Source organism: Mustelus asterias, chromosome 2 (assembly GCF_964213995.1).
Source record: "Mustelus asterias chromosome 2, sMusAst1.hap1.1, whole genome shotgun sequence".
In the NCBI taxonomy this organism is placed as follows: Eukaryota; Metazoa; Chordata; class Chondrichthyes; order Carcharhiniformes; family Triakidae; genus Mustelus; species Mustelus asterias.
This window is the reverse complement of record NC_135802.1, coordinates 153,014,807-153,042,193: the sequence shown is the minus strand read 5'-3', so window position 1 is coordinate 153,042,193 and position 27,387 is coordinate 153,014,807. Positions and strand designations below refer to the sequence as shown.

Below are 27,387 nucleotides of genomic sequence, written 5' to 3'. Positions count from 1 at the left end.
TACAGCTTCCAATTACATAATCACTTGTATGTTAGAGATTGGTATATATACAATGTCTTCCATACATTCTAACACAATAGCCCTCCACCGTAACAGCAGAAAGATCACATCCATTTGAATATGTCAATTGACTTTGCCATTCATTCAAACCCTGCAATTATATATTAAAATTTAACTTGTGAAACCAGTTTGAATGAGAGTACCATTCAATAAAAGACTTTTGATGGGAACAACCTGTAGACAAGAAACAAGTGCCTCAGTTCCTCAACTTTTTTTTCTTATTTGTTCATGGGATGTGGGCATCGCTGCCAAGGCCTGCATCTGTTGCCCATCCCTAATTGCCCTTGAACTGAATGTCTTGTTCGGCCATTTCAGAGAGCAGTTAAGAGTCAACCACATTGCTGTGGATCTGGAGTCACATGTTGGCCAGGACCAGGTAAGGACGGCAGATTTCCTTCCCTAAAAGGGCATTAGTGAACCAGATGGGTTTTTATGACAATGGTTTCATGGCCATCATTAGACATTTAATTCCAGATTTTTATTGAATTCAAATTTCAACATCTACTGTGGTGGGATTCGAACCTGGGTCCCCAGAGTATTACCCTGGGTCTCTGGATGAGTTATCCAGTGATAATAGCACCAGGCCACTGCCTCCAGGTGATGAGGGGAAGAAATTGCTGCTCAGTATCTGACTACCTCACTCTCCCTCTAAATGGAGTTCCTTCATTTCCTACCCCAGTTAAGACATCAGATAACCTTCTCTCAACTTCACTTTTAATAACTGCTGACAAGGAAGAACTCCAACAGTCTAAGATCACTGCCCTGCCTCCCATATACCCAACTTTCTGAGCCACTGATCAATCCTTGCCCCAAATGGATGGCCAAGATTGTCAACTTGCTGCTTGAGGAGCTGTGCCAACATGAGCAGGCCCGATACAGTACGGCTCCTACCTGGAATAGTCGCAGTAGACCTCCAGCGTCTGTGTATCGAATAGAAGGCCACACCAAGGGAAGAGAGAATGTTCCGGCAATGACTTGGCCTGACTGCCACCCGGGAGGTTCTCGTCGAGAGCAAAGTTGACCACCGTTTTGAGGGGGCTTATGAAGCAGCCGTACTCCGGGATTCCTGCAGCCAGAATTCTTGATCATTAAGAAACAGAAATAGTTGTTCAGAGTGACCCCTTCAGAACATTAACGCACAGCAATGGAGAACAGCAGCATCATCCCTCCACTGAGGGTCAGCTGTGGCTCACTGGCAGCACTCTTGTCTCTGAGTCACAAGGTTCCAGGTTCAAATCCTACCCCAGGATTTGAGCACAGAAATCAAGGCTGATACTCCAGTGCAGTACCGAGGGAGTGCTGCACAGTCAGAGATCTCACTGCTCAGATGAGACATGAAGCCAAGGCCTAGTCTATCCCCTCAGATTGATATAAATGATCTCCCGGAACTATTTCAAAGATGAGGAAGGGAGTTATCCCCTTGGCGACATTTATCCCTCAATCCAACAATCACAAGATCACGTTATCTAGTCATTATGACATTGCCGTATGTGGGAGCTTGCTGTGCGCTAATTGGCTGCATTGTTTCTTAACTCAGAGCACTGATTCAACATCAAAACTACTTGATTGGCTGTAAAGCACCTGCACTTGAAGACCTTCAATGGTCGTGAAAGGCGCTATATAAATGCGGGTCTTTCGTTTTCCTACTTTATATCTGCGAAACCTAATTGCAGGATAAGGTTCTCTGGCGCTATACAACACTGCGTGCCAATGTGAACAGCTATCCACAATGCATTCCCTGATGGGGGTAGCACAGTGGTTAGCACTGCTGCCTCACAGCACCAGGGACCCGGGTTCAATTCCAGCCTTGAGGATAAAGTGGAAAACAAGAGAAGGAAAGATTTTGGATTTCCATTGCATTTTCCATGGCTTCAGGTCGCCTGGAAGTGCTTTACACTTTTGGAAGTGCAGTCACTGTTAGAATGTCGGAAACACAGCTGCCACCCTGGACACAGCAAGATCCCACAAACACAAATGTGATAAATCATAGAATCCCTACATTGCAGAAGGAGACCATTTGGCCCATCGAGCCTGCGCCGACCACAGTCCCACTCAGGCCCTATCCCTGTAACCCCACATGGACAGCACAGTGGCTAGCACTGTTGCCTCACCGCGCTCGGGACTCGAGTTTGATTCCAGCCTTGGGTCACTGTCTGTGCGGAGTCTGCATGTTTTCCCCGTGTCTGCGTGGGTTTCCTCCGGGTGCTCCGGTTTCCTCCCACAGTCTGAAAGACGTGCTGGTTAGGTGCATTGGCCATGCTAAATTCTCCCTCAGTGTTCCCGAACAGGCGCCGGAGTGTGGCGACTAGGGGATTTTCACAGTAACTTCATTGCAGTGTTAATGCAAGTCTACTTGTGACACTAATAAATTTTAAAACTTAAACCTTCCCAACAACAAGAGAGATAAAGACCCCCACGAGGATAATCTGACACTGAGCCCAGCGGAGAGGTACAAGGTCAAGTTACCAAGAGCTTGGTCGGAGGAGTAGGTTTTATAGAGCGACTTAAAATGAGCCGAGAGGTGGGGGAGACGGGGAGATTTAGAGAGGGAATTCCTGATCTTAGGAACTGAAAGCATGGCTGCTGATAGCAGAGGGGTGGAAATCAGGGAAGGTCATGAGGTCAGGATTGGAGGGGATCTCAGAGGGCAGAGGTCACAGAGATAGGGGCAGGACCATGGGACGATTCAAAAACAAAGATTAAATTTGTTCTAGTTAGAGATGTCGGAAATAAATGGGAGGAAATGATGTCCCAACGCAACGTGTCCTCTGTTGAACAGAGAACGCTGAGTGACATTTATGTGGGATAGTCGTCAGTGCAGGCTCGATGGGCTGAATGGCCTCCTGCAGGAATTCGATGATTTCAGCTCGCGGGTCGATGGGTCGTTACGTCTTGCTCCGTCTGACGTACCCGAGAAACCTCTTCGCATGCGCCAGGTGTGGAGTAACCAGCAAAAAGTCATCAACCAATCGCAGCATCAACCTGAGGAAAAACAAGGATACCCACCAATCATTGGGATATGGAGGAAAAATTGCAAACTAAGACCAACATATAGAACCATAAAAAAAAGATTCAACATTCTTAGTAATGCAGTTCAATATTCTGGAATTAACGTCTAAATATAAAGGTGCTATCACTTACCCATCCTCCTGAATTCCACCAAAGAACCTGTTCTCCATGTCACCATAACACAAACTGCACAGCAATGTTGAGAGGAGGGAGCCTTGTGGTATTCCACAACACTGGACATAGTACCTAAAAAAACAGGGAGAATTGGCTACATTATTTTCCCTATATATACACATTATAATTTTATACAAATAGGATCTCCGGATATTAAGAGGGCGGGTGCGCAATTAGCCAGGGTGGTGTGGGTGGTCAGATTCCCAGTGCATTGTGTACATGTCCATTGGGAGATCATGCGCAAGGGCGCCCTCTAGCAGTCGGCAGCTAGCTTCCCGGAGTGGATAGACTCTGTCCACTCCCCCCTACTGGCGCGAATCACACTTTGCCTCTTTTCTTTCTCTAAGTGGCATAAGATTGGTACTCCCCCTCCCCCCCCCCCCCCGAAAAAATGGGCACGATTCTCTCCCGTTTTCACGCTCGTTCGGCACTTAGAATTTTTTTGGTAAGATTGCCCCCCAGCCCCCACACCACAAAGACTCTAAATTTAACTCAAATACCCTGCAGTATTTGGAAACACATCTCAGAAATGTGAATGAGGCACAACAGGCAACACATCCGCTGTGCGTTGGAAAAGCCCAAGCACAGCTTCCAGACATTAAGCTCACAATGTTTATTAGCCAAAACAGATTAAGCATTAAGCTATCCTCAAAGTGCATTTACTAGTCCAAGATAATTGTGAGTAACTAGGGGGTCGCTTACCACAGTTGGCCAGATGGCTAGTGTAAAGCATAAAAGTTTATTTATTAGTCACAAGTAAGGCTTACAATGAAGTTACTGTGAAATTGCCACGGGCGCAGTTTTGATCCTTGTGCGAGCTGTGATCGTTGTTTGAGGCCTGCATCCTTACCTTGGCCAATGAGCCTTCTCGGCCTTTTGGCTAAGATCAAGTGTAGTATGGTCGGCAGCCCATGGTCGGCCGCACTTGGTCGAGGTCATTAGGTTACACTGAAGCTTCATATGTTTCATATGAAGCAATTTTTTAAAGCGGCATCTCGGCCTTTTGGCTAAGATGCAAATGAGCTCAAGTCTTGGAGGAGGAACCTCCCCCTTCTCCAATCAGCTTGGCTCATGTAGATCAGGCCCAGGACAGGGTGGTTTGGTCGCTCGCCCTGTCTTGTCAGCCTGGATCTGAAATGTCTCAACTTGTTGAGACTCTGAATTGGATTTGATTTGATTGAATTGGAAAAGTATAATAAATAAAAAAATGCTTGTGGAGCCTTTTGGCTAAGATTGGGTGTAGCATGGATAGGATGCTGCGCTTGGTTGAGGTCACTAGGTTACATTTAAGCTTCATTTGAAGCAATTTTTAAAAGCAGCATCTCAGCCTTTTGGCTAAGATGCAAATGAGACCAAGCCTTGGAGGAGGTGAGTCTGCACCTACTCCAATCAGCTTGGCTCATGTAGATCAGGCCCAAGAGTGGAGGCCCTGTCTTGTCAGCTTGGGTCGGAAATGTCTCAACTTGTTGAGACTCTGAATTGGGCTTGATTTGATTGAATTGGAAAAGTATTAAAAAAAGGCTCGTGGAGTGGAAAGATGCCCACACTCTCCCACGGAGAAAAGTGCCCACTAACCTCTCATGGAGAAAGGTGCCCATTAACCTCTCACGGAGAACGGTCTCACTCCCTCCCACAGAGAAAGGTGCCCACTCCCTCTCATGGAGAATGCTGCCTATGGTCCTCCCTGGACTATGGGTGATTACAGACTAAACAGGCTGAGGTTCCTTCAATCGATTTGAAACAATAATTTGACCCCGAATGCATTGGTAGATATGGCAATACTGTACACAGAGCGACTCTGCAATGCAGCCTCGAACAATGGCGCACCGGCTTTACAGGTCACACATTTAAGATTAGCCAACCTTCGTGCAGCATGACACAGATGCCCCCTGCTGGTGACTATAAAACATTCACTGAAAATGGATCCTGCTGCAGATTTATATTGCCCGTGATGGTAAAATAGGCTTGGCGGCTCTGGATGGAATACTGGAATAATGTACTGCTTACTTATCCCCAATCCTGATCGTGCTGTTCTCAATCATTTGCTTGAAGTAACCAAACACCTGTCCAGAAGTTTCATTCAATGTCAGACCCTGAAAAAAGTCACAATTGAAAAGGCTAATGTACCTCAGCACTGCATCGATACTATCATATTAGCCCATAACTCAAGAAACTTCAATAGGGGTGATCAGATATGAAGTTTCATTGGATTTGTGGAGTAACAGTGGTTAGCACTGCTGCCTTTCAGTGCCTGGGATCCGGGTACAATTCCAGCCTCAGGTGACTGTGGAGTTTGATGTGGAGATGCCAGCGTTGGACTGGGGTGGGCACAGTAAGAAGTCTCACAACACCAGATTAAAGCAACAGGTTTATTTGGAATCACGAGCTTTCGGAGCGCTGCTCCTTCATCATTACTCCCTGATCAAGGGGTAGCGCTCCGAAAGCTCGTGATTCCAAATAAACCTGCTGGACTTTAATCTGGTGTTGTGAGAGTTCTTACTGTGTGGAGTTTGCACATTCTCCCCGTGTCTGCATGGGTTTCTTCCAGGTGCTCTGGTTTCCTCCCACACTCCAAAGATGTGAGGTTAGGTGGATTGGCCATGATAAACTGTCCCTTAGTGTTCCAAGATATATAGGCTAGGGGGATTAGTGGGGTAATGGGCCATGGGCCAAGTGCTGGCAAGTGGGATTGGGTGGGCAGGTCAGGGCATTTCATGCATTGGTGCAGACTTGATGGGCCAAAGGGCCTCTTCTGCACTGTAGTATTCTGTGATTCTGTAAATACATGGGGTTACGGGGTAAGCCTGGGTAAGAGGCGGTGTAGACTTGATGGGCCGAATAGCCTCATTTTGCACTGTAGGGATTCTATGATTGTCAAAGTGAATAGATCGATAGAAATATAGAGTCACTGATTAATTATAGACAATGCCCTTGCATTGAAAAGAATTAGTTTGATTCGCTTAAGCACTCTCTTGAGCTCAACCAATAATCCAAATATTGGACCAACTGAATCAGGAGCAAAGACAGGAATATCACATCCATCTCTTCCTTCTGAGGCAGGGAAAATAATGTGAAGGATGGGACATAACCATAACAGACTCACTCACCTGCTCAACCAGTACGGTGTTTTGCAGGGAGGTTTCCCGCTGGAGATGTGACACAAATTCCTTCATGTTTGGCATGAGATCCATCATCGTGGAAACCTGAGTACGTGACAGAAGGAAAAATAAAACAGCTCGGTTACTGTCGGCGGGATCGAATGAACTGAGTCTCCGAGACCCAATAGAACTTCAGCAAGATGGTTTATCCAAGCTTGTTCAATATGAGGAAGAGCACTCAGGGCGATAAGTCAAGACTGCTCTTGAGCGACTCCTCTCCCTGTGGGTTCTTACAGCTTTCCTGTATCTTTTCGTGTTACAACCTTTACATTCGGGATTCCGATTAAGTCATCATCTAGTTACTCTAAATTCTGCTTTTGTCACATTGTGCCATCTCAATTGTCCTGTTTGCTTTCATCTTTATCCGATCTCTTGTTCGCACCCTGTGTTGATGACATCTACCTCGCTGTAATATCGAATCACGACAAGAACCTCCTAACATGTAAATTCAACTGTGTGTATCGATGACTACATTTACCCCGATGCTTGGTTAGTTCCCCGGAGGCACGATGGATCCTATGCTTTATCTCCAGACACTGTGGGGTCTAGAGACTTGGTTGAGATATTTAAAATGGGATTCAGGGTGAATTAACCCTTCTGTGAGAGTGAGAATACAAATGCATTGGAAATCGCTTCTGAAAACAGGACAGAACCAATGACTAAAGATACGCAAAAAGTTGAGAAATTATGATTTTGTTATTAGAGCTGAGGTGATCTGAATATTAACAAAAATGTAAATAAGAGACAAAAACAAAAATCAAGCGGTGGGGGGGCGGGGGAAGAGTTGTTAGGAAAAAAATCTTTACACAGTGGAACTCTGTCATAAACTTGTTGAAAAGGGTTCATCAATTATTTTCTGAGAGAATTAGACATCCACTTGGATATTCGTAATATTTTAATGGGTCTAAGATACAAACAGTGGTGGCACAGTGGTTAGCACTGCTGCCTCACAGCGCCAGGGATCCAGGTTCAATTCCGGCCTTGGGTCACTGTCTTGTGTGGAGTCTGCACATTCTCCCCATGTCTGTGTGGGTTTCCTCTGGGTGCTCCGGTTTCTTCCCACAGTCCAAAAATGTGCAGATTAGGTTGATTTGCCATGATATATTGCCCTTAGTGTCCCAAGGTGTGCTGGTTAGGGGGATTAGCAGGGTAAATATATGGGGTTACGGGAATAGGGCCTGGGTAAGATGGCGGCACGGTGGCACAGTGGTTAGCACTGCTGCCTCACAGCGCCAGGGACCCGGGTTCGATTCCCGGTTTGGGTCACTGTGTGTGGAGTTAGCACATTCTCCCCGTGTCTGCTTGGGTTTCATCTGGGTAAGATGCTCTGTCGGAGAATCAGTGCAGACTCGGTGGGCTGAATGGCCTCCTTCTGCACTGCAGGGATTCGATGACTCTGTAAATACATGGGCTTACGGGGATAGGGGCTGGGGAAGATGCTCTGTCAATACATTGGGTTACGGGGATAGGGCCTGTCGGAGAATTGGTGCAGACTCGATGGGCCGAATGGCCTCCTTCTGCACTAGGATTCTAGGATTCTCAGAACAGAAGTTTGTGATAAACTAAGTGATTCACTGGGCGAAAAGCATGAACATAGACTTGGTGGGCCAAATGGCCTGTTGTCGTGTGTAAGATTAGACATTCACCTTTCCTATTAGTATCCTCCCAAGAGTGTGGAAACCAGCCAGGCCAGCCTGACAAGCCACTAAGTAAAGTCTCCACCCGCTAGCAATTGCTAAGTCTTTCACTGCGAACTCTACAAGCACCCTGTAAAAAGTTTGCAAACAATGAGAAAGAAACTGATGCTTTTATGCTCAAAGTTTATACAGAGCCCGGTTTTAGGTACAGCACACTGAAGATGAAACAGAATTCAAACTTAGGCGATTTAACAATATTTCCTATTATTTTCAAGCCACGATTATCTGTCTTCGGACCACTGACCCTCCGCTAATGCTCTCACACACACGCACACACACACCACGAGTCTGTACCTGACTTTTGAATGACTTTCTGAGTTGTCCAACAGAATCCATCCAGACCTTGGTGTAACGGCGGATGCAGTAACTCTCTTGCATCGAGGGCTCCAGTATTCCCGAAATCACCCCCATTAACTTGGCATGAGGAATGGTGTCATAGGCACCAGTAACATCCGCCTGCAACAAGGACAGTTTCATGTTTAACTCTCCGATACATTTACTCCATCCCCACCAAAGTAAAGTTAAAGTTTATTTATTAGTGTCACAAGTAGGCTTACGTTAACACTGCAATGAAGCTACTGTGAAAATCCCCTAGTCGCCACACTCTGGTACTTGTTCGGATACACTGAGGGAGAATTTATCATGGCCAATGCACCCTAACCAGCACATCTTTGGAGTGTGGAAGGAAACTGGAGCACCCGGAGGAAACCCACGCAGACACAGGGAGAATGTGCAAACTCCACACAGATAGTGATCCAAACCAGGAATCGAGCCCAGGTCTGTGCTCTGTGAGGCAATAGTGCTAACCACTGTGCCACTGTGCCGCCCAAAGTGGGAAGAAGTGGGGAGACCACACACCGTATTTTACCAGCCCACCCCCCGCCTTCAGTTACACCAGCAAGGAGCTGCAAAATCCAACCCATTGTGAAGATAAAGACAAAGACAGGTATTTACTTTTCCTCCTTTCCTGTAACTGTCCATACATCTTCGAGCATGATTCACAGACACTCTCCCGTGTCTCTTCCAAGTACGAGACTAGATAATGAATTCTGGTAGTAGAAAGAATCGCTTGGGGGTCCAATTCATAAAATCAGAGAATCTCTACAGTGCAGAAAGAGGCCATTCGACCCATCGAGCCTGTACCAACCACAATCCCACCCAGGCTCTACCCCCGTAACCTCACGCAATTACCCTGCTAATCCCCCTGACACCAAGGGACAATTGCGCATTGCCAATCAACCTAACCCGCACATCTTTGGACTGTGGGCAGAAACCGGAGCAGCCGGAGGAAACCCACGCAGACATGGGGAGAACGTGCAGACTCCAATTCTGTACTCCTTCACCAGAATCAGCAGCCCTTATTGACTTGTCCCCTCTTTAGCCCATAAAGAAAGAGACCAGGGGCCGGATTCTCCAGTTTCGCCTGTGGCTGGGATTCTCCAGTCCCGCTGCAGTGAATGGAGATTGGGCTGAGTGCCAGATTCTCCGTTCTCGCTGACAACAGCGGTGGGACATGAACGGCTGGAGAACTCCTGTCTCATTTTAACTTGGCACAGATCAGGGATTGAACTCAGAACCTTTCTGATGTATGCGCACAGTTTGCTATGGGCAATGTGTGCCAATCTTCAGAGATATTCCCAGCTCCTTGTTTCCTGAGCAAGTTACCTGAAGTTCCAGGCACTATCAGGAATGTCCCACTAATAGATCAATTTTAACAGGGTGGTACAGCGGCACAGTGGTTAGTACTTCTGCCTCACAGTGCCAGGGACCCGGGTTCAATTCCGGCCTTGGGTGGAGTTTGCACGTTCTCCCAGTGTCTGTGTGAGTTGGATGCTCCGGTTTCCACCCATAGTTCAAAGATGTGCAGGTTAGGTGGATTGGCTATGCTAAATTCTCCTTAGTTTCCCAAGATAATTTGATTTGATTTATTATTGTCACATGTATTAACATACAGTGAGAAATATTGTTTCTTGCGTGCTATACAGACAAAACATACCGTTCATAGAGAAGAAAAGGAGAGAGTGCAGAATGTAGTGTTACAGTCATAGCTAGAGTGTAGAGAAAGATCAATTTAATGCAAGGTAAGTCCATTCAAAAGTCTGATGTGTAGGTGAGGGGGATTAGCCATGGAAAATGTGCGGGGTTATGGGGATAAGGTGGGGAGAGGGCTTGGGTAAGATATTCTTTCAGAGGGTCAATGCAGACTCGATGGGCCAAATGGCCTCCTTCAGCACTGCAGGGATGCTATGAGTTAGTGGCGATGATTTTTCATCGAGTATTTCAGGAACACACTACAGTGGATCAATACCAGCCAGGATGTCACGTCACTCTTGTGGCAATTTGTTCAAAAATTTAGAAATAATCTGGTGGAGCATCAGGACTTTAAAACACACCTTCACAAAGTAATACGGACGGCTCTCTCTCACTTTCCCAGCTTTCAAACTCTGTAACACAAACTCCCTCCATGCTTTGTAAATATCGTCAAGTCCAAATACTGAGGAGCCCATTAAGGCTGGTTTCTGTTGACACTCGTAGTTCAACACACCAAACAGGACCTTCATCTGGGAATCAGAGAGCTGTGCCTGTTGGAATATTTTATTTTTTAGAAAAACAGTTAAATGTCTAAAAGTACAAGTAATAACTACTCATGCTGCAGTATTCCATTCCTTCATTGTCGCTGGGTCAAAATTCTAGGATAATAGAATCCCTACAGTGCAGGAGGAGGCCATTTGGCCCATCGAGTCTGCACCAACCACAATCCCACCCAGGCCCTACCCCCATAACCCCATGCATTTACCCTAGCTAGTCCCCCGAACACAAAGGGGCAATTTAGCGTGGCCAGTCCACCTAATCCCCACATCTTTAGACTGTGGGAGGAAACCGGAGCACCCGGACGAAACCCACGCAGACACGGGGAGAACATGCAGATGCCACACAGACAGGAATCGAACCTGGGACCCTGGCACTGTGAGTCAGCAGGGCTAACCACTGTGCCACCCATAGAACTCCCTCTCTAAAGGCACATTTGCAGGGGCAATTAGGGATGGCGCAACAAATGCTGGTTTTGCCAGGGATGTTGGCCAAGGGGTAAATTACAACCAGTGCACTGGTGAGAATTCCCCCGCTCTTCCTCAAAATAGGATCTTTAGCGCCCAGCTTAGAGGGCAGACAAGGCCTCGAGTTAATGTCTCATCTGAAAGACAGCACCATCAACAATGCAGCACTCCCTCAGCACTGCAGTGAAGAGCCAGCTACGTTATGCATCTTTGGAGAGGGGGCTTGAACCCAAACCTGCTGACTCAAGATCACCAGCACTGAGCAAAGGTTCAGCACCTTCGAGACACATCTGTCTGGGATGAGGCATTCTGGACTCACCTGTTGTACAGCACACACACAAAGCCGAGAGTGGGCACGAACCTTTCTGAAGCTGATCCCTCGGGCAGAGGGTTTAGGTGCTGCTTTTCTCCGCATTTTCACGATGGGTCGCAAACCGTTTTTCTTTGGGATAAACCGCAGTTTGGAAGGGGGAGGGAGGTTTCTCTGCCTTTGTTTCTGCTCCACCTCCTGGTGTGAGATCAGTCGCAGCTGCACTTTCGCGAGATGCTTCCTGCGGCAGTTTGCAAATAAAAAACATCCTTTCGCATCTTTCATTTAGAGCGCAACATCATTAAAACAGTCCGCAGCTCATAAAGGAAAGAACGGACAAGAGATTCCAAACCTGAAACAGTGGCTTTGATTCTCTGCCTCACACCCACTCCCCCTCCCCCCTCCCCCTCACTCCCCGCTCCCCCTCACTCCCCCCTCCCCCTCCCTCCCCCCTCCCCCCACTCCCCCTCCCTCCCCCCTCCCCCCACTCCCCCTCCCTCCCCCCTCCCTCCCCCCCTCACTCCCCCCCCTCACTCCCCCCCCTCACTCCCCCCCTCCTCCTCACTCTCCCCCCTCCTCCTCACTCTCCCCCCTCCTCCTCACTCTCCCTCCTCCTCACTCCCTCCCCCTCACTCCCCCCTTGCACGCACTCCCTTCCCCACCTCGCACTCCAATGCTGTCTGACCTGCTGAGTATTCTGTGTTTAGATAGCGCCCTGACGAATTTATAAATAGAGTTTAAAGTTGCACTGGTTTATCCTCTTTGCAGGTATATGTCTGAAGAGTGTGAGGGATCTCACTGAAGTCTGGTGGGGCATCCGGGCTCTGATTTTTACAGCAAAACTAAACTAAGTTTATATACAATTAATAAACACAACTAAGCAAACCTCTAATTTTGTTTTGTGCATTTTGCCTCTCCCCAGTTCCCCACAGGCCTGCTACTGGTTTCAGGGAATCCCGTCATCCTTCTGCCCCTTCTGGGACAAGAAGAGTTTCAGTGACTATCCTCTCATCTTCCTTTGCCATCTCCCCTCTGATTTTTTTCAACAATCTAGGGTGCATCCCATCAGTGTCGAGTAACTCAAGTTTTTTTTTCCTCCTCAGAGTGAATGAATTTTCCAGTTTTTAAGAACATGTTTTCCACACCCTCCTCTGGTACACTCACTTTCACCATCATTTGTAAGTACTGATGCTCCGGTTTCCTCCCACAGTCTGAAAGACGTGCTGGTTAGGTGCATTGGCCATGCTAAATTCTCCCTCAGTGTACCCGAACAGGCACTGGAGTGTGGCGACTAGGGGATTTTCACAGTAACTTCATTGCAGAGTTAATGTAAGCTTACTTGTGACACTAATAAATAAACCTCAAATAAATCTTCTTCCTTCACAGGCTCTTCAGCTCTGAGCAATGTTATTGTTAATCATTCTTTCACTGACAATTCGCAGAGAAAGGTTACATCATTTTTCAGTCTCTTCCAGCTGATATTCCCTTTTCATTTTCATAGGGGTGTCAGGGTGGCACAGTGGTTAGCACTGCTGCCTCACAGTGCCAGGGTCCAGGGTTCAATACCCAGCTTGGGTCACTGTATATGCGGAGTCTGCACCTTCTCCCCGTGTCTGCGTGGGTTTCCTCCAGGTGCTCCGGTTTCCTCCCACAGTCTGAAAGACGTGCTGGTTAGGTGCATTGACCAGAACAGGCACCGGAGTGTGGCGACTAGGGGAATTTCATAGTAACTTCATTGCAGTGTTAATTACTTGTGACTAATAAATAAACTTTAACTTTTTACATTTCCATTTCCCCACTAACAGATAAATTTATTTTGTCGCGTTAAGAATCATTTTATTTTAACCCTTTTGAGTTTTAGTTTGTTTCAAACTCTCTTCATTAACAAACTAAGTTTTAATGCACCATCTTTTGCCTAAACGAAATATATCAAAACCCAAAAGATATTTGGCCTATTAGGACCGTCCTTCAATATACAAGGTACAATTTATTCAATCAAAGCCTTTAGTTAATTTATTAAGATTCTGAAGTGCTGATTAGCTGCAGAGAAATAATTACTTTCAGCAGATCTCCCTGTGTCTCATATTTTCATTAAACATTTGCCTGTAATGATTTTCTTTCTTATTTCTTAACATACCCATCTACAACGCCACCAAAAGCAATCATCCATCTACATGGATTCTGTCTTAGAATCATAGAATCCCTACAGGCCCATTGGGCCCATCGAGTCTGCACTGACTCTCCAAAAGAGCATTGTACCCAGGCCATATCCCCGTAACCCCCACATATTTATTCCACTCATCCATCTAACCCACACATCTTGGGACAACTAGAGTCAATTTAGCACAGTCAGTCCACCTAGTCTGCACATCTCTGGGAGGAAACTGGAGCGTCTGGAGGAAACCCACGCAGACACGGGGAGAACATGCAAACTCCACACAGATGGGCGGCACAGAGTCATAGAAATATAGAATCCCTACAGTGCAGAAGGAGGCCATTCGGCCCATCGAGTCTGCACTGACCACAAACTCCACACCCGAGGCCGGAATTGAACCTGGGTCCCTGACGCTGTGAGGCAGCAGTGCTGACCACCGTGCCACCGTGCCACCCGTTAATGTGACTTGCCAGACTAACTTTACACTTTGGCACTTCTGTCCTGTAGCCATACAACTTGAATCACATCTTCAGCTTGTCTATCACAGAAAGCCATTTGGATCAGATATACAGAGAAAACTTCAATCTAAATAAGTCTTATCCCTTAAATGGATGGGACTCTCTGCCAGTTGGTGAGGTTAAAATTAAGACATGGCATCTTTCTTTGCCAGCAAAAGTTTATTTATTTAGTTCAGAGACAACACTTCAACACATCAGTGTCCAAGCCATCCACATTTATAAGTGCACAAATACCCATTAGCTGTTGAATACTGAAGTTGCAATTAAACCTTAACAATGTGATTAACTGAACATTGACATCATCTTCACAGCTAACAGGGAATCCAAATCGAGAGAGGCTCTTAAATTCAGAGTCATGGAGTTATAGAATCCCTACAGTGCAGAAAGAGGCCATTCAGCCCATCGAGTCTACACTGACCACAATCCCATCCTGGCCCTATTCCTGTAACCCCACATATTTACCCTGCTAATCCCCTAACACTGAGGACAATTTAGCATGGCCAATGCACCTAACCTGCATATCTTTGGACTGTGGGAAGAAACCGGAGCACCCGGAGGAAACCCACGCAGCCACGGGGAGAACGTGCAAACTCCACACAGACAGTGACCCAAGGCTGGAATTGAACCTGGGTCCCTGATGCTGTGAGGCAGCAGTGCTAACCACTGTGCCACCGTGCCGCCCCCAACTGTGAGAGGGCTGAAAGCCAGATTAACTCAAGTTATCGCGATTCAATTCGTTTAACCCTTACCGAACACCAATCCTCTGCACTTCATTCCAGACACATTTTCTGTAGTAGAAAAGCATGTTTTTCATGAACGTCGTCTCCGTAATGTAGAAGAAGGACTTGAGCAGCTGCACCACAAATGTGTCCATTAACCAGAAGAGGAACTTGGACAGGATTGCTTCACGTAACTGATGCTCTGATGCAGGAACAAAGTGCTGGCCTGGGAGATAAAAACATTCCTTTGTATTTAAAAGGAACTTGCGATAAACAAATGCTATAGGAGCTGGACTTACAACCACAATCCCAAGCATAGTCAGTCTGCAAGTCTGGATCACACAAATATAGTTGAGTTAAATGAGGTTTTGTTCGGCAGCCGACAGTTCGGAGATCACAGAATCCCTACAGTGCAGAAGAGGCCATTCAGCCCATTGTGTCTGCTCCGACTCTCTTACCCAGGCCCATTCCTCTGCCCTATCCCCATAACCCCACATATTTACCCCTCTAATCCCCCTAACCTACACATCTTGGGTCACTAATTTAGCATGGCCAATCCACCTAACCTGCACATCGCTGGACTGTGGGAGGAAACCGGAGCACCCGGAGGGAACCCACGCAGACACGGGGAGAATGTGCAAACTCCACACAGACAGTGACCCAAGTCAGGAATTGAACCCGGGTCCCTGGCGCTGTGAGGCAGCAGTGCTAACCCACTGTGTCGGTTCATTCTAAAAGAAAGTTAATGGATTAATGATGGATTACCTTTGGTCAGCTGGAGCCAGGTACAATCGGTCACTCTCATCTTCCACATTAGCTCATTGCAAGAGAATCTGTCAAACTTCCCCAAGGAAATAAACTTCTTTGTGTCCTTCAGGAACCGGCACTTATTGTGGTGGGAGCCCCACAGCTCGGGCGGCACAACTTTGAGCAGGCACTCTCTCACAAAGCGGTGAACCTGCAGCGGGCTGCTGTACTGCTTAAGCAAATGCAGCAAGTCCTTGTCCGAGCTGGATGAACCTTTGAGACAGTCGGGGTCTCCGGGCTTTTCATTTGTTTTGTGATTCACCAGTGCAGCTTCAGGTAGGTGACTGGGCTGAGGACACAGGTCAGGACCTTCTGAAGGCCTCAAAGCATCTGTCTGCTCCTCCGAGTCTCTCTCCATGGGAGAAGGGTGTCCAGGAAGATCGGTTCTCATTGAGTTATGGTCCTTTAAGTTATCGCTCAATAATTGACCCTGTTCTGCAGTCAAAGGAACAGTTTCACCGACAGGATAATTCATTTTTAACCCTGTATTGGAACTGCCAAAAGACCTGCAGACCACCTGCACAACAGGCAAAGAATTGGATTCTGTATTTCCCACAACATTGGAAGCACCGAGGACCTTCCTTCCTTTCTGCGTGTCCACAAGGCAATTTCGACTCAACAACTGCACATATGGGCATCGTTTATGATTCCTCAGGAGTCGAGAGAAAATATTTCTCATTTGCCAGTAACGCTTTGGAAGCCGCTTCTTTCTCCAGCCATTCCCAGGCTGCATTTGCTTCTTCCCAGACGAAAGATTCTTCGTGAAGATGGTTTCTACCAGCCTTTGACCGCCTGTACTCAAGTCCTGCAAGCGATTTAGTATGAACGTGTCAGGCAAACGTTCCCTGGTGTTACTACAGTACATAATATTTCCTCTCTCGATATAAATTGGAGCCCATTTACCTTTATTCTTCACTGGCGCGGCATCTGCAGAGGTTTTCGGGAGTGTCCCAGCAAATATAGGGTGTGCGGACACGCCAACCATTCCCTGGCGCTGTCCACTTGCATCAGTGTTGGTTCCAATGGCACATTTCACCCCTTGTATATTGCTTGCTCTTCTAGCTGTGAATCTGCCACCTTGGTTACAGTTTCTGCTTCCTGCCTGCTCTATTTCCTGATATCTTTGCTGTTCTGCGGTCCCTACAACAGTGGAATTATCGCCACACTTCGCGGACCCAAACTCTGCCACTGGATTTTTAGCCCGTTCTGAATTTTCACCCACAAGTCCAGAGGAGCGAACATCTTTGCCTGGAGAAATCATTTCCTCGCCACGTATAAAGTGTCCACTCCGAGTGTTTTTATCTTCTCTCCCTTCAGTCAGTTCAGGCACTTTGGCATCAGAATCCTGGTTTGAACAATGAACAAAGAAAATTACAGCACAGGAACAGGCCCTTCGGCCCTCCAAGCCTGCACCGACCATGCTGCCCATCTTAACTAAAACCCCTTACGCTTCCGGGGACCATATCCCTCTATTCCCATCTCATTCATGTACTTGTCAAGACACCCCTTAAAAGTCACTACCATATCCGCTTCCACTACCTCCCCCGGCAACGAGTTCCAGGCACCCACCACTCTCTGTGTAAAAAATCTGCCTCGTACATCTCTTTTAAAACTTGCCCCTCGCACCTTAAACCTATGCCCCCTAGTAATTGACTCTTCCACCCTAGGAAAAAGCTTCTGACTATCCACTCTGTCCGTGCCTCTCAATCTTGTAGACTTCTATCAGGTCTCCCCTCAACCTCCATCGCTCCAGTGAGAACAAACCAAATTTCTCCAACCTCTCCTCATAGCTAATGCCCTCCATACCAGTGACATCCGGGTAAATCTTTTCTGTACCCTCTCCAAAGCCTCCACATCCTTCTGGTAGTGTGGCGACCAGAATTGGACACTATATTCCAAGTGCGGCCTAACTAAGGTTCTATAAAGCTGCAACATGACCTGCCAATTTTTAAACTCAATACCCCGGCCGATGAAGGCAAGCATGCCGTATGCCTTCTTGACTACCTTCTCCACCTGCATTGCCACTTTCAGTGACCTGTGTACCTGTACACCCAGATCCCTTTGCCTATCAATACTCCTAAGGGTTCTGCCATTTACTGTATATTTCCTATCTGTATTAGACCTTCCAAAATGCATTACCTCACCTTACCTTTGTGTTATCTGCATTGGCGCTTTGCTTCTCTGGGCTCACACGTGCACTGAATTTGAGATATTTTGGTTCCTGCTCTTCACTGATACTAACCTCTTTCCATTGGAAGGCTGCTTCATTCGCTTGATCAATAGCTATACCAAATTGCTCAGTTATCTCAGGATCGAATGAGCCTCCTTTCTCCACATGGAGTGTGTCCTGTTGTATGGAATGGGGGGCTTTGTCCTCCACCACGACTGGCAACTGGTTTCCCTTCGACCTCTTTGTGGGAGACTCCACCTTATCATCATCCAGACATCTCTTTAGTGCCTGTGTGCTGACCACATCCTTTGATGCCCATCTGCCAACATCAAGCTTGGCCCGCTTTGCCAATCTGGTCACTAGGCTTATTCCATGTTTCCGCCTGTTGGATTCAGCAACTTGTACTTCATTGGTAACCCCATCTGCTGGCAATCTCTCCTTCCGTTTCCTGTTCTTTGACCGGAACCCCTTACAAAACCTGTCCTTCTTGTGGACGCTCTTTAGTGAAATGTGGCACCAATACTTGGCTGGGCTGTGCCTGAGCCACGTGGATGGGGGACGAGCGCCACTTGTAATGAGGCTGTAGACGGGAACTCCACATAACTGAAAGCAGCAGCTTGGTGGAACCAGCATGAAGAGGGAGCAGTGTTCCAACAGATACATCATCACATCGTCCCCAATGCGACTGAGCAGGGTTTTCCACAGCACGCTGTTCTTGATGGTCACAGTCGTGGGGTTCGGCTGGTAACTGCATATGTCGGGGGCTGACCTGATGCGGATGAAACTCGTTTCGTTAACGCACGCATAACCGAAGCTCAGCACGTTCCGCTTGCCCTTGGCACAAATTCTCTGAATGACCCGCAGAACCACATCGCTCTGTGAGGATAGCTGAAAGGGAATGGAAAGTAAATCTGTGGACCAAACAAACACAGGAGTCGCTTCTCGGCCTTTTGGCTAAGCTGGGGGAGGCGATGGCCTAGTGGTATTATCGCTAGACTATTAATCCAGACACTCAGCTAATGTTCTGGGGACCGGGGTTCGAATCCCACCACGGAAGATGGTGGAATTTGAATTCAATAAAATACATCAAGAATTACTTCAGATGGGCAGCATGGTCGGTGCAGGTTTGGAGGGCCCAAGGCCTGTGCTGTAATTTGCTTTGTTCTACTGATGACCATGAAACCATTGTCGGGAAAACCCAACTGGTTCACTTTAGGGAAGAAAATCTGCCGTCCTCACCTGGTCTGGCCTACAGAGCCACAGCAATTTGGTTGACTGAACTGCCCTTTGAAATGGCCTAGCAAGCCACCCAGTTTCAAGGGAACTAGGGATGGGCAACAAATGCTGGCCAGGCAGCGGCGCCCATGTCCCGCGAATGAATAAAGGAAAGATCAAGCCCAAAATGGATGCAATGCCTTATCTTGTCAGCTTGGATTTTGTTTGTCTCTCTTGTGGGGGCCGTGAATTGGATTCAATTGGAAGGGGGGTGGGAAGGGGGGGGGGGAGAGGAGGGGGGGGGGGAGGAGGGGGGGGGGGGAGAGGAGGGGGGGGGGAGGAGGGGGGGGGGGGAGAGGAGGGGGGGGGGAGGAGGGGGGGGTGGGGAGGAGGGGGGGGGGAGGGGGGGGGAGGGGGAGGGGAGGGGGGAGGGGGGGGGAGGGGGGAGGGGGGAGGGGGGGGGAGGGGGGAGGGGGGAGGGGGGGGGAGGGGGGAGGGGGGAGGGGGGGGGAGGGGGGAGGGGGGGAGGGGGGAGGGGGGGGAGGGGGGAGGGGGGGGAGGGGGGAGGGGGGGAGGCGGGGAGGGGGGAGGGGGGGAGGGGGGGGAGGGGGGGGAGGGGGGGGAGGGGGGGAGGGGGGGGGAGGGGGGAGAGGGGGGGGAGGGGGGGAGGGGGGAGGGGGGGGAGGGGGGAGGGGGGGGAGGGGGGAGGGGGGAGGTGGGGGGAGGGGGGAGGGGGGGAGGGGGAGGGGGGGAGGGGGGGAGAGGGGAGGGGGGGAGGGGGAGGGGGGGAGGGGGGGAGGGGGGGAGGGGGGGAGGGGGGAGGGGGAGGGGGGGAGGGGGGGGAGGGGGGAGGGGGGGAGGGGGGAGGGGGGGAAGGTGGGGGAAGCGGGGGGGGGAAGGTGGGGGAAGCGGGGGGGGGAAGGTGGGGGAAGCGGGGTGGGGGAAGCGGGGGGGGAAGGTGGGGGGGGAAGCGGCGGGGGGGGAAGCGGCGGGGGGGGAAGCGGCGGGGGGGGAAGCGAGGGGGGGGAAGCGGAAGGGGGAAGCGGAAGGGGGGAAGCGGAGGGGGGGAAGCGGAGGGGGGGAAGCGGAGGGGGGGAAGCGGAGGGGGGGAAGCGGAGGGGGGGAAGCGGAGGGGGGGAAGCGGAGGGGGGGAAGCGGAGGGGGGGAAGCGGAGGGGGGGAAGCGGAGGGGGGGAAGCGGAGGGGGGGAAGCGGAGGGGGGGAAGCGGAGGGGGGGAAGCGGAGGGGGGGAAGCGGAGGGGGGGAAGCGGAGGGGGGGAAGCGGAGGGGGGGAAGCGGAGGGGGGGAAGCGGAGGGGGGGAAGCGGAGGGGGGGAAGCGGAGGGGGGGAAGCGGAGGGGGGGAAGCGGAGGGGGGGAAGCGGAGGGGGGGAAGCGGAGGGGGGGAAGCGGAGGGGGGGAAGCGGAGGGGGGGAAGCGGAGGGGGGGAAGCGGAGGGGGGGAAGCGGAGGGGGGGAAGCGGAGGGGGGGAAGCGGAGGGGGGGAAGCGGAGGGGGGGAAGCGGAGGGGGGGAAGCGGAGGGGGGGAAGCGGAGGGGGGGAAGCGGAGGGGGGGAAGCGGAGGGGGGGAAGCGGAGGGGGGGAAGCGGAGGGGGGGAAGCGGAAGGGGGGAAGAATCAGAAATGTAAGGGAAAGCCATTTCCCTGTAACTTCCTGAAATACCTGAGCAACCTGAATCTGGTGCAAAATATGTCAGGAAAATCCAATCCAGGAATATCATTCAGAGAAGAGTGTAACACTGCTGGGAGTGAGAGTGTTAACACTGTATAGAATCATAGAACCATAAAGTGCAGAAGAGGCCCTTCAGCCCATCGAGTCTGCACCAACACTTAGAAACACCTGAATTCCCACCTAATTCCATCAGCCAGCACTTGGCCCATAGCCCTGAATGTTATGATGTGCCAAGTGCTCATCCAGATGCTTTCTAAAAGGATGTGAGGCAACCCGCCCCCACCACCCTCCCAGGCAGCGCATTCCAGACCGTCACCACCCTCTGGGTAAAAAGGTTTTTCCTCACATCCCCCCTAAATCTCCTGCCTCTCACCTTGAAACTATGTCCCCTTGTGACTGATCCTTCAACTGAGAGCAGCTACTTCTTATCCACTCTGTCCATGTCCCTCATAATCTTGTACACCTTGATCAGATCATCTCTCAGTCTTCTCTGCTCCAATGAAAACAACACAAGCCTATCCAACCTCTCTTCGTAACTTAAATTTTCCATCTCAGGCAGCATCCTGGTGAATGTAAGTGAGTAAGTTGTTAGAAGGTATTCTGAGATCTACAGGCATTTAGAGATGCAAGGACTGATTAGGGACAGTCAGCATGGCTTTGTGAGTGGAAAATCATGTCTCACAATTTGATTGACTTTTTTGAAGGGGTAACCAAGAAGGTAGATGAGGGCAGTGCAGTTGATGTTGTCTACATGGACTTTAGCAAGGCCTTTGACAAGGTACCGCATGGTAGGTTGTTGCACAAGGTTAAATCTCACTGAATTCAGGGTGAGGTAGCTAAATGGATACAAAATTGGCTTGATGACTGAAGACAGATGGTGGTTGTAGAGGGCTGTTTTTCAAACTGGAGGCCTGTGAGCAGCGGTGTGCTTCAGGGATCGGTGTTGGGTACATTGTTATTTGTCATTTATATGAATGATTTGGATGAGAATATAGGAGGCATGGTTAGTAAGTTTGCAGATTGGTGGCATAGTGGACAGTGAAGAAGGTTATCTCGGATTGCAACGGGATCTTGATCAATTGGGCCAGTGGGCTGACGAATGGCAGATGGAGTTTAATTTAGATAAATGTGAGGTGATGCATTTTGGTAGATTGAACAGGGCAGGAGTTACTCAGTTAATAGTAGGGCATTGGGGACAAAGAGATCTGGGGTACATGTCCATAGCTCCTTGAAAGTAGAGTCACAGGTGGACAGAGTGGTGAAGAAGGCATTCAACATGCTTGGTTTGATTGGTCAGAACATTGAATACAGGAGTTGGAACGTCTTGTTGAAGTTGTACAGGACATTAGTAAGTCCACACTTGGAATACTGTGTACAGTTCTGGTTCACCCTATTATAGAAAGGATATTATTAAACTAGAAAGAGTGCAGAAAAGATTTACTAGGATGCTACTGGGACTTGGTGGTTTGAGTTATAAGGAGAGGCTGGATAGACTGGGACTTTTTTCTCTGCAACGTAGCAGGCTTAGGGGTGATCTCATAGAGGTCTATAAAATAATGAGGGGCATAGGTCAGCTAGATAGTCAATATCTTTTCCCAAAGGTAGGGGAGTCTAAAACAGAGGGCATAGGTTTATGGTGAGAGGGGAGAGATACAAAAGGGTCCAGAGGGGCAATTTTTTCACTCAGAGGGTGGTGAGTATCTGGAACGAGCTGCCAGAGGCAGTAGTAGAAGTGGGTACAATTTTGTCTTTTCAAAAGCGTTTAGACAGTTACGTGGGTAAGATGGATATAGAGGGATATGGGCCAAATGCGGGCAATTGGGACTAGCTTATGAATTAATAAAAAGGGCGGCATGGACAAGTTAGGCCGAAGGGCCTGTTTCCATGCTATAAACCTCTATGACTCTCCTCTGCACCCCCTCCAGTGCAATCACATCCCTCTGGTAATGTGGTGCCCAGAACTGCACACACTACTCTACCTGTGGCTTCACCAACTCCAATATGACTTCCCTGCTTTTGTAATCTATGCCTCGATTGATAAAGGCAAATGTCACATATGCCTTTTTCACCACCCTACTCACATGCCCTTCCGCTTTCAGAGATCTGTAGACAAACACGCCAAGGTCCTTTTGTTCCACAGAACTTCCTAGTATTCACTGAGTACTTTCTTGCCAAATTACTCCTTCCAAAGTATATCACCTCACACTTTTCAGGGTTACATTCCATCTGCCACTTATCTGCCCATTTGACCATTCCGTCTATATCTTCTTGTAGCCCATGACACCCCACCTCACTGTAACCATCTGTCCAATCTTTGTGTCATCCACAAACTTACTAATCCTATCTCCCACACAGTCATCAATGTCATTTATATAAATTACGAATAATAGGGGGCCCAACACAGATCCCTGTGGTACGCCACTGGACACTGGCTTCCAGTCACCCTCCATCTCCTACAACTGAGCCAATTTTGAATTCACTTTATCAAATTACCCTGTAGACGATATGAATTTACCTTCTTTACAGGTCTCCCATGTGGGACCTTGTCAAAGGCTTTGCTGAAATCCATATAAGCTACATCGACTGCACTACCCTCGTCTATACACCTGGTCACCTCCTCAAAAACTTCAATCAAATTTGTTAGGCATGATCTCCCTCTGACGAAGCTATGTTAACTATCTCTGATCAAGCTTTGCCTCTCCAAGGGGAGATAGATGCTCTCCTTCAGAAATTTATTTAATAGTTTCCCTACTGACGTGAGACTCACTGGTCTGTAGTTCCCTGGTTTAGCTCTACAACCCTTCTTAAATAGCAGAACCACATAAGCTCCTCTCCAGTCATCTGGCACCTCCCCCGTGGCCAGAAAGAAACTGAAAATTTGGGTAAGGGCCCCTGTAATCTCTTCCCTTGCCTCCCACAGCAGCCTAGGGCACAATTCATCTGGACCTGGAGATTTACCCACTTTTAAGGTTACCAACACCTCCAATACCTTGTCCTTCCCTATGGCAATTTGCTCAAGAACCTCACAGTCCTTCTCACCGAATCCCATACCATTGTCCTCATTCTCTTGGATGAAGATGAATGTGAAGTATTCATTCAACACTCTACCAATGTCCACTGGTTCCACCCACAGATTGCCCCCTTGGTTCCTAATGGGTCCGACTCTTTCCCTGGTTATCCTTTTCCCATTGATATTCTTATAGAATATCTTGGGATTTTCCCTACTTCTACCAGCCAGAGCTTTCTCATATCCCCTCTGTGCATTCCGAATTACTTTCTTAAGCTCCACCCTGCACTTTCTATACCTCACTAATGCTGCCACTGATTTGCTCCCCTTGTACTTTGCCTTTCTTTTCCTTCTCATTGTATCCTGAATATATCGGGTCATTCATGGTCTCTGGGCTTGTTATTCCTACCTATCACCCTGGAGGGAACATGCTGGGCTTGCACCCTCCCCATTCCCTTTTTGAATGCCCCCTCCACTGCTCTTCTGTAGATTTTCCCATGAGTAGCTTTCCAAGTCTACCTTGGCCAGACCCTGTCTAATTTTACTAAAATCCACTCTCCCCAAGCCAAAACTGTTTTTTTGTAGCTTGTCTATTTCTTTGTCCATAACAAGCTTAAATTGCACCATGTTGTGGTCACAGGGATTGTGAGCGTAAACGCCATCGGGATTGCGAGCGTAAACGCTATCGGGATTCAGAGCATAAGCGTAACGCTATAGGTAGTGTGAGTGTGACACTGTATGGAGTGAGAGTGTAACACTGTAGGGAGTGAGAGTGTAACACTGTAGGGAGTGAGAGTGTAACACTGTATGGAGTGAGAGTGTAACACTATGGAGTGAGAGTGTGACACTGTATGGAGTGAGAGTGTGACACTAGGGAGTGAGAGTGTAACACTGTAGGGAGTGTGAGTGTAACACTGTATGGAGTGAGAGTGTGACACTGTATGGAGTGAGAGTGTGACACTATGGAGTGAGAGTGTGACACTGTATGGAGTGAGAGTGTGACACTAGGGAGTGAGAGTGTAACACTGTAGGGAGTGAGAGTGTGACACTAGGGAGTGAGAGTGTAACACTGTAGGGAGTGTGAGTGTAACACTGTAGGGAGTGAGAGTGTAACACTGTAGGGAGTGAGAGTGTAACACTGTAGGGAGTGAGAGTGTGACACTGTATGGAGTGAGAGTGTGACACTGTAGGGAGTGAGAGTGTGACACTGTATGGAGTGTGAGTGTGACACTGTAGGGAGTGTGACACTGTAGGGAGTGTGAGTGTGACACTATGGAGTGTGAGTGTAACACTATAGGGAGTGAGTGTAACACTGTAGGGAGTGAGTGTAACACTGTAGGGAGTGAGTGTAACACTGTAGGGAGTGAGAGTGTAATACTGTAGGGAGTGAGAGTGTAACACTGTATGGAGTGAGAGTGTAATACTGTAGGGAGTGAGAGTGTAACACTATGGAGTGAGAGTGTAACACTATGGTGTGAGAGTGTAACACTGTATGGAGTGAGAGTGTGACACTGTAGGGAGTGAGAGTGTAACACTGTATGGAGTGAGTGTAACACTGTAGGGAGTGAGAGTGTAATACTGTAGGGAGTGAGAGTGTAACACTGTATGGAGTGAGAGTGTAATACTGTAGGGAGTGAGAGTGTAACACTATGGAGTGAGAGTGTAACACTATGGCGTGAGAGTGTAACACTGTATGGAGTGAGAGTGTGACACTGTAGGGAGTGAGAGTGTAACACTGTAGGGAGTGAGTGTAACACTGTAGGGAGTGAGAGTGTAATACTGTAGGGAGTGAGAGTGTAACACTGTATGGAGTGAGAGTGTAATACTGTAGGGAGTGAGAGTGTAACACTATGGAGAGAGAGTGTAACACTATGGCGTGAGAGTGTAACACTGTATGGAGTGAGAGTGTGACACTGTAGGGAGTGAGAGTGTAACACTATGGAGTGAGAGTGTAACACTGTATGGAGTGAGAGTGTGACACTGTAGGGAGTGAGAGTGTAACACTGTATGGAGTGAGAGTGTGACACTGTAGGGAGTGAGAGTGTAACACTGTATGGAGTGAGAGTGTGACACTGTAGGGAGTGAGAGTGTAACACTATGGAGTGAGAGTGTAACACTGTATGGAGTGAGAGTGTGACACTGTAGGGAGTGAGAGTGTAACACTGTATGGAGTGAGAGTGTGACACTGTAGGGAGTGAGAGTGTAACACTGTATGGAGTGAGAGTGTGACACTGTAGGGAGTGAGAGTGTAACACTGTATGGAGTGAGAGTGTGACACTGTAGGGAGTGAGAGTGTAACACTGTATGGAGTGAGAGTGTGACACTGTAGGGAGTGAGAGTGTAACACTGTATGGAGTGAGAGTGTGACACTGTAGGGAGTGAGACACTGTAGGGAGTGCGAGTGTAACACTGTAGGGAATGTGAGTGTGACACCATAGGGACTGTGAGCGTGTGTCACTAAGTGTAGCAGTTTTGAAGTTTGTGTTTCTGGTTATGGTTTTAAACTTTCCCGCGGGACACAAAGCGAAGCGGAAATGCAGAAGGCGCCACGTTTGTATTTTTACCGGGGTTGTGTTTCCTGGACCGGGACAAGTTCCCCTCCCTCTCTCCCCCGCTCTCCCCTCTCCCCCGGTACCTGCTGGAATGTGAGCGGCCGGCACACAGCCCTCGCCTCCCCGGGGACACAGACGGTGAGGTGGGAGATGAAGCGCTGGTAGCTGTCGGGGTCACTGGTTTGGAGCAGCGCTGGCGGAGCGGCGGCAGCAGCAGCGCTGATCGCCGCAATGAACTGCTGCAGGGTACACACTGTGGGATAGACAGAGAGCAGCAGCTCACACAGCCTGCTGTCTGACATGGTGGACAGCTCACAGACACTGTGCTCACGGACAGTCAGCTTTCTCTGGCAAAGGACAGGGGGAAGGAATCCCCCTTTATTCTAACATCATCCCTCCCCCCAGCAATCAATCACATTCGCATTTCCTCCTGCCCAGCTAACACCACAGCACACAATCTCCTCCCACTCAATCTACACTTCAACCCCATCTCCTCCCCCCAAATCCCATCTCCTCCCACCCACTCTACACCTCACCCCCCACCACCTCCTACCCATTCTATGATGTGGAGATGCCGGTGTTGGACTACGGTGGGCACAGTAAGAAGTCTCACAACATCAGGTTAAAGTCCAACAGGATTATTTGGTAGCACAATGAGGAGGATCACAACAGATACCGACAGACGCTGAAAGACACCCTCGTAAAAACAGGATATGGCGCTCGACTCATCGATCAACAATTCCAACGCGCCACAGTGAAAAACCACACCGACCTCCTCAGAAGACAAACACGGGACACGGCGGACAGAGTACCCTTCGTCGTCCAGTACTTCCCCGGAGTGGAGAAGCTACGACATCTCCTCCGGAGCCTTCAACATGTCATCGATGAAGACGAACATCTCGCCAAGGCCATCCCCACACCCCCATTACGTGCCTTCAAACAACCGCACAACCTCAAACAGACCATTGTACGCAGCAAACTACCCAGCCTTCAGGAGAACAGTGACCACGACACCACACAACCCTGCCACAGCAACCTCTGCAAGACGTGCCGGATCACCGACACGGATGCCATCATCTCACGTGAGAACAC

General features: G+C 48.9%; 1 protein-coding gene across 1 annotated transcript in view; it reads right to left on the bottom strand.

The window, feature by feature from the left end:
- Positions 1–26,606, bottom strand: part of tert (telomerase reverse transcriptase) — a 49,113-nt gene extending 22,507 nt beyond the window's left edge. Inside the window, exons 1-12 of the mRNA XM_078200734.1 lie at positions 26,379–26,606; positions 17,813–18,721; positions 15,622–17,008; positions 14,887–15,082; positions 11,516–11,705; positions 10,492–10,680; positions 8,393–8,554; positions 6,351–6,446; positions 5,251–5,336; positions 3,202–3,315; positions 2,971–3,042; positions 952–1,140 (exon numbers count right to left, since the gene is read on the bottom strand). Of these exons, the coding sequence (XP_078056860.1) occupies positions 952–1,140; positions 2,971–3,042; positions 3,202–3,315; positions 5,251–5,336; positions 6,351–6,446; positions 8,393–8,554; positions 10,492–10,680; positions 11,516–11,705; positions 14,887–15,082; positions 15,622–17,008; positions 17,813–18,721; positions 26,379–26,597 (3,809 nt within the window). The 5' untranslated portion in view covers positions 26,598–26,606. The remainder of the gene's footprint in view (positions 1–951; positions 1,141–2,970; positions 3,043–3,201; positions 3,316–5,250; positions 5,337–6,350; positions 6,447–8,392; positions 8,555–10,491; positions 10,681–11,515; positions 11,706–14,886; positions 15,083–15,621; positions 17,009–17,812; positions 18,722–26,378) is intronic.
- Between the last annotated feature and the right edge of the window lie 781 nt (positions 26,607–27,387).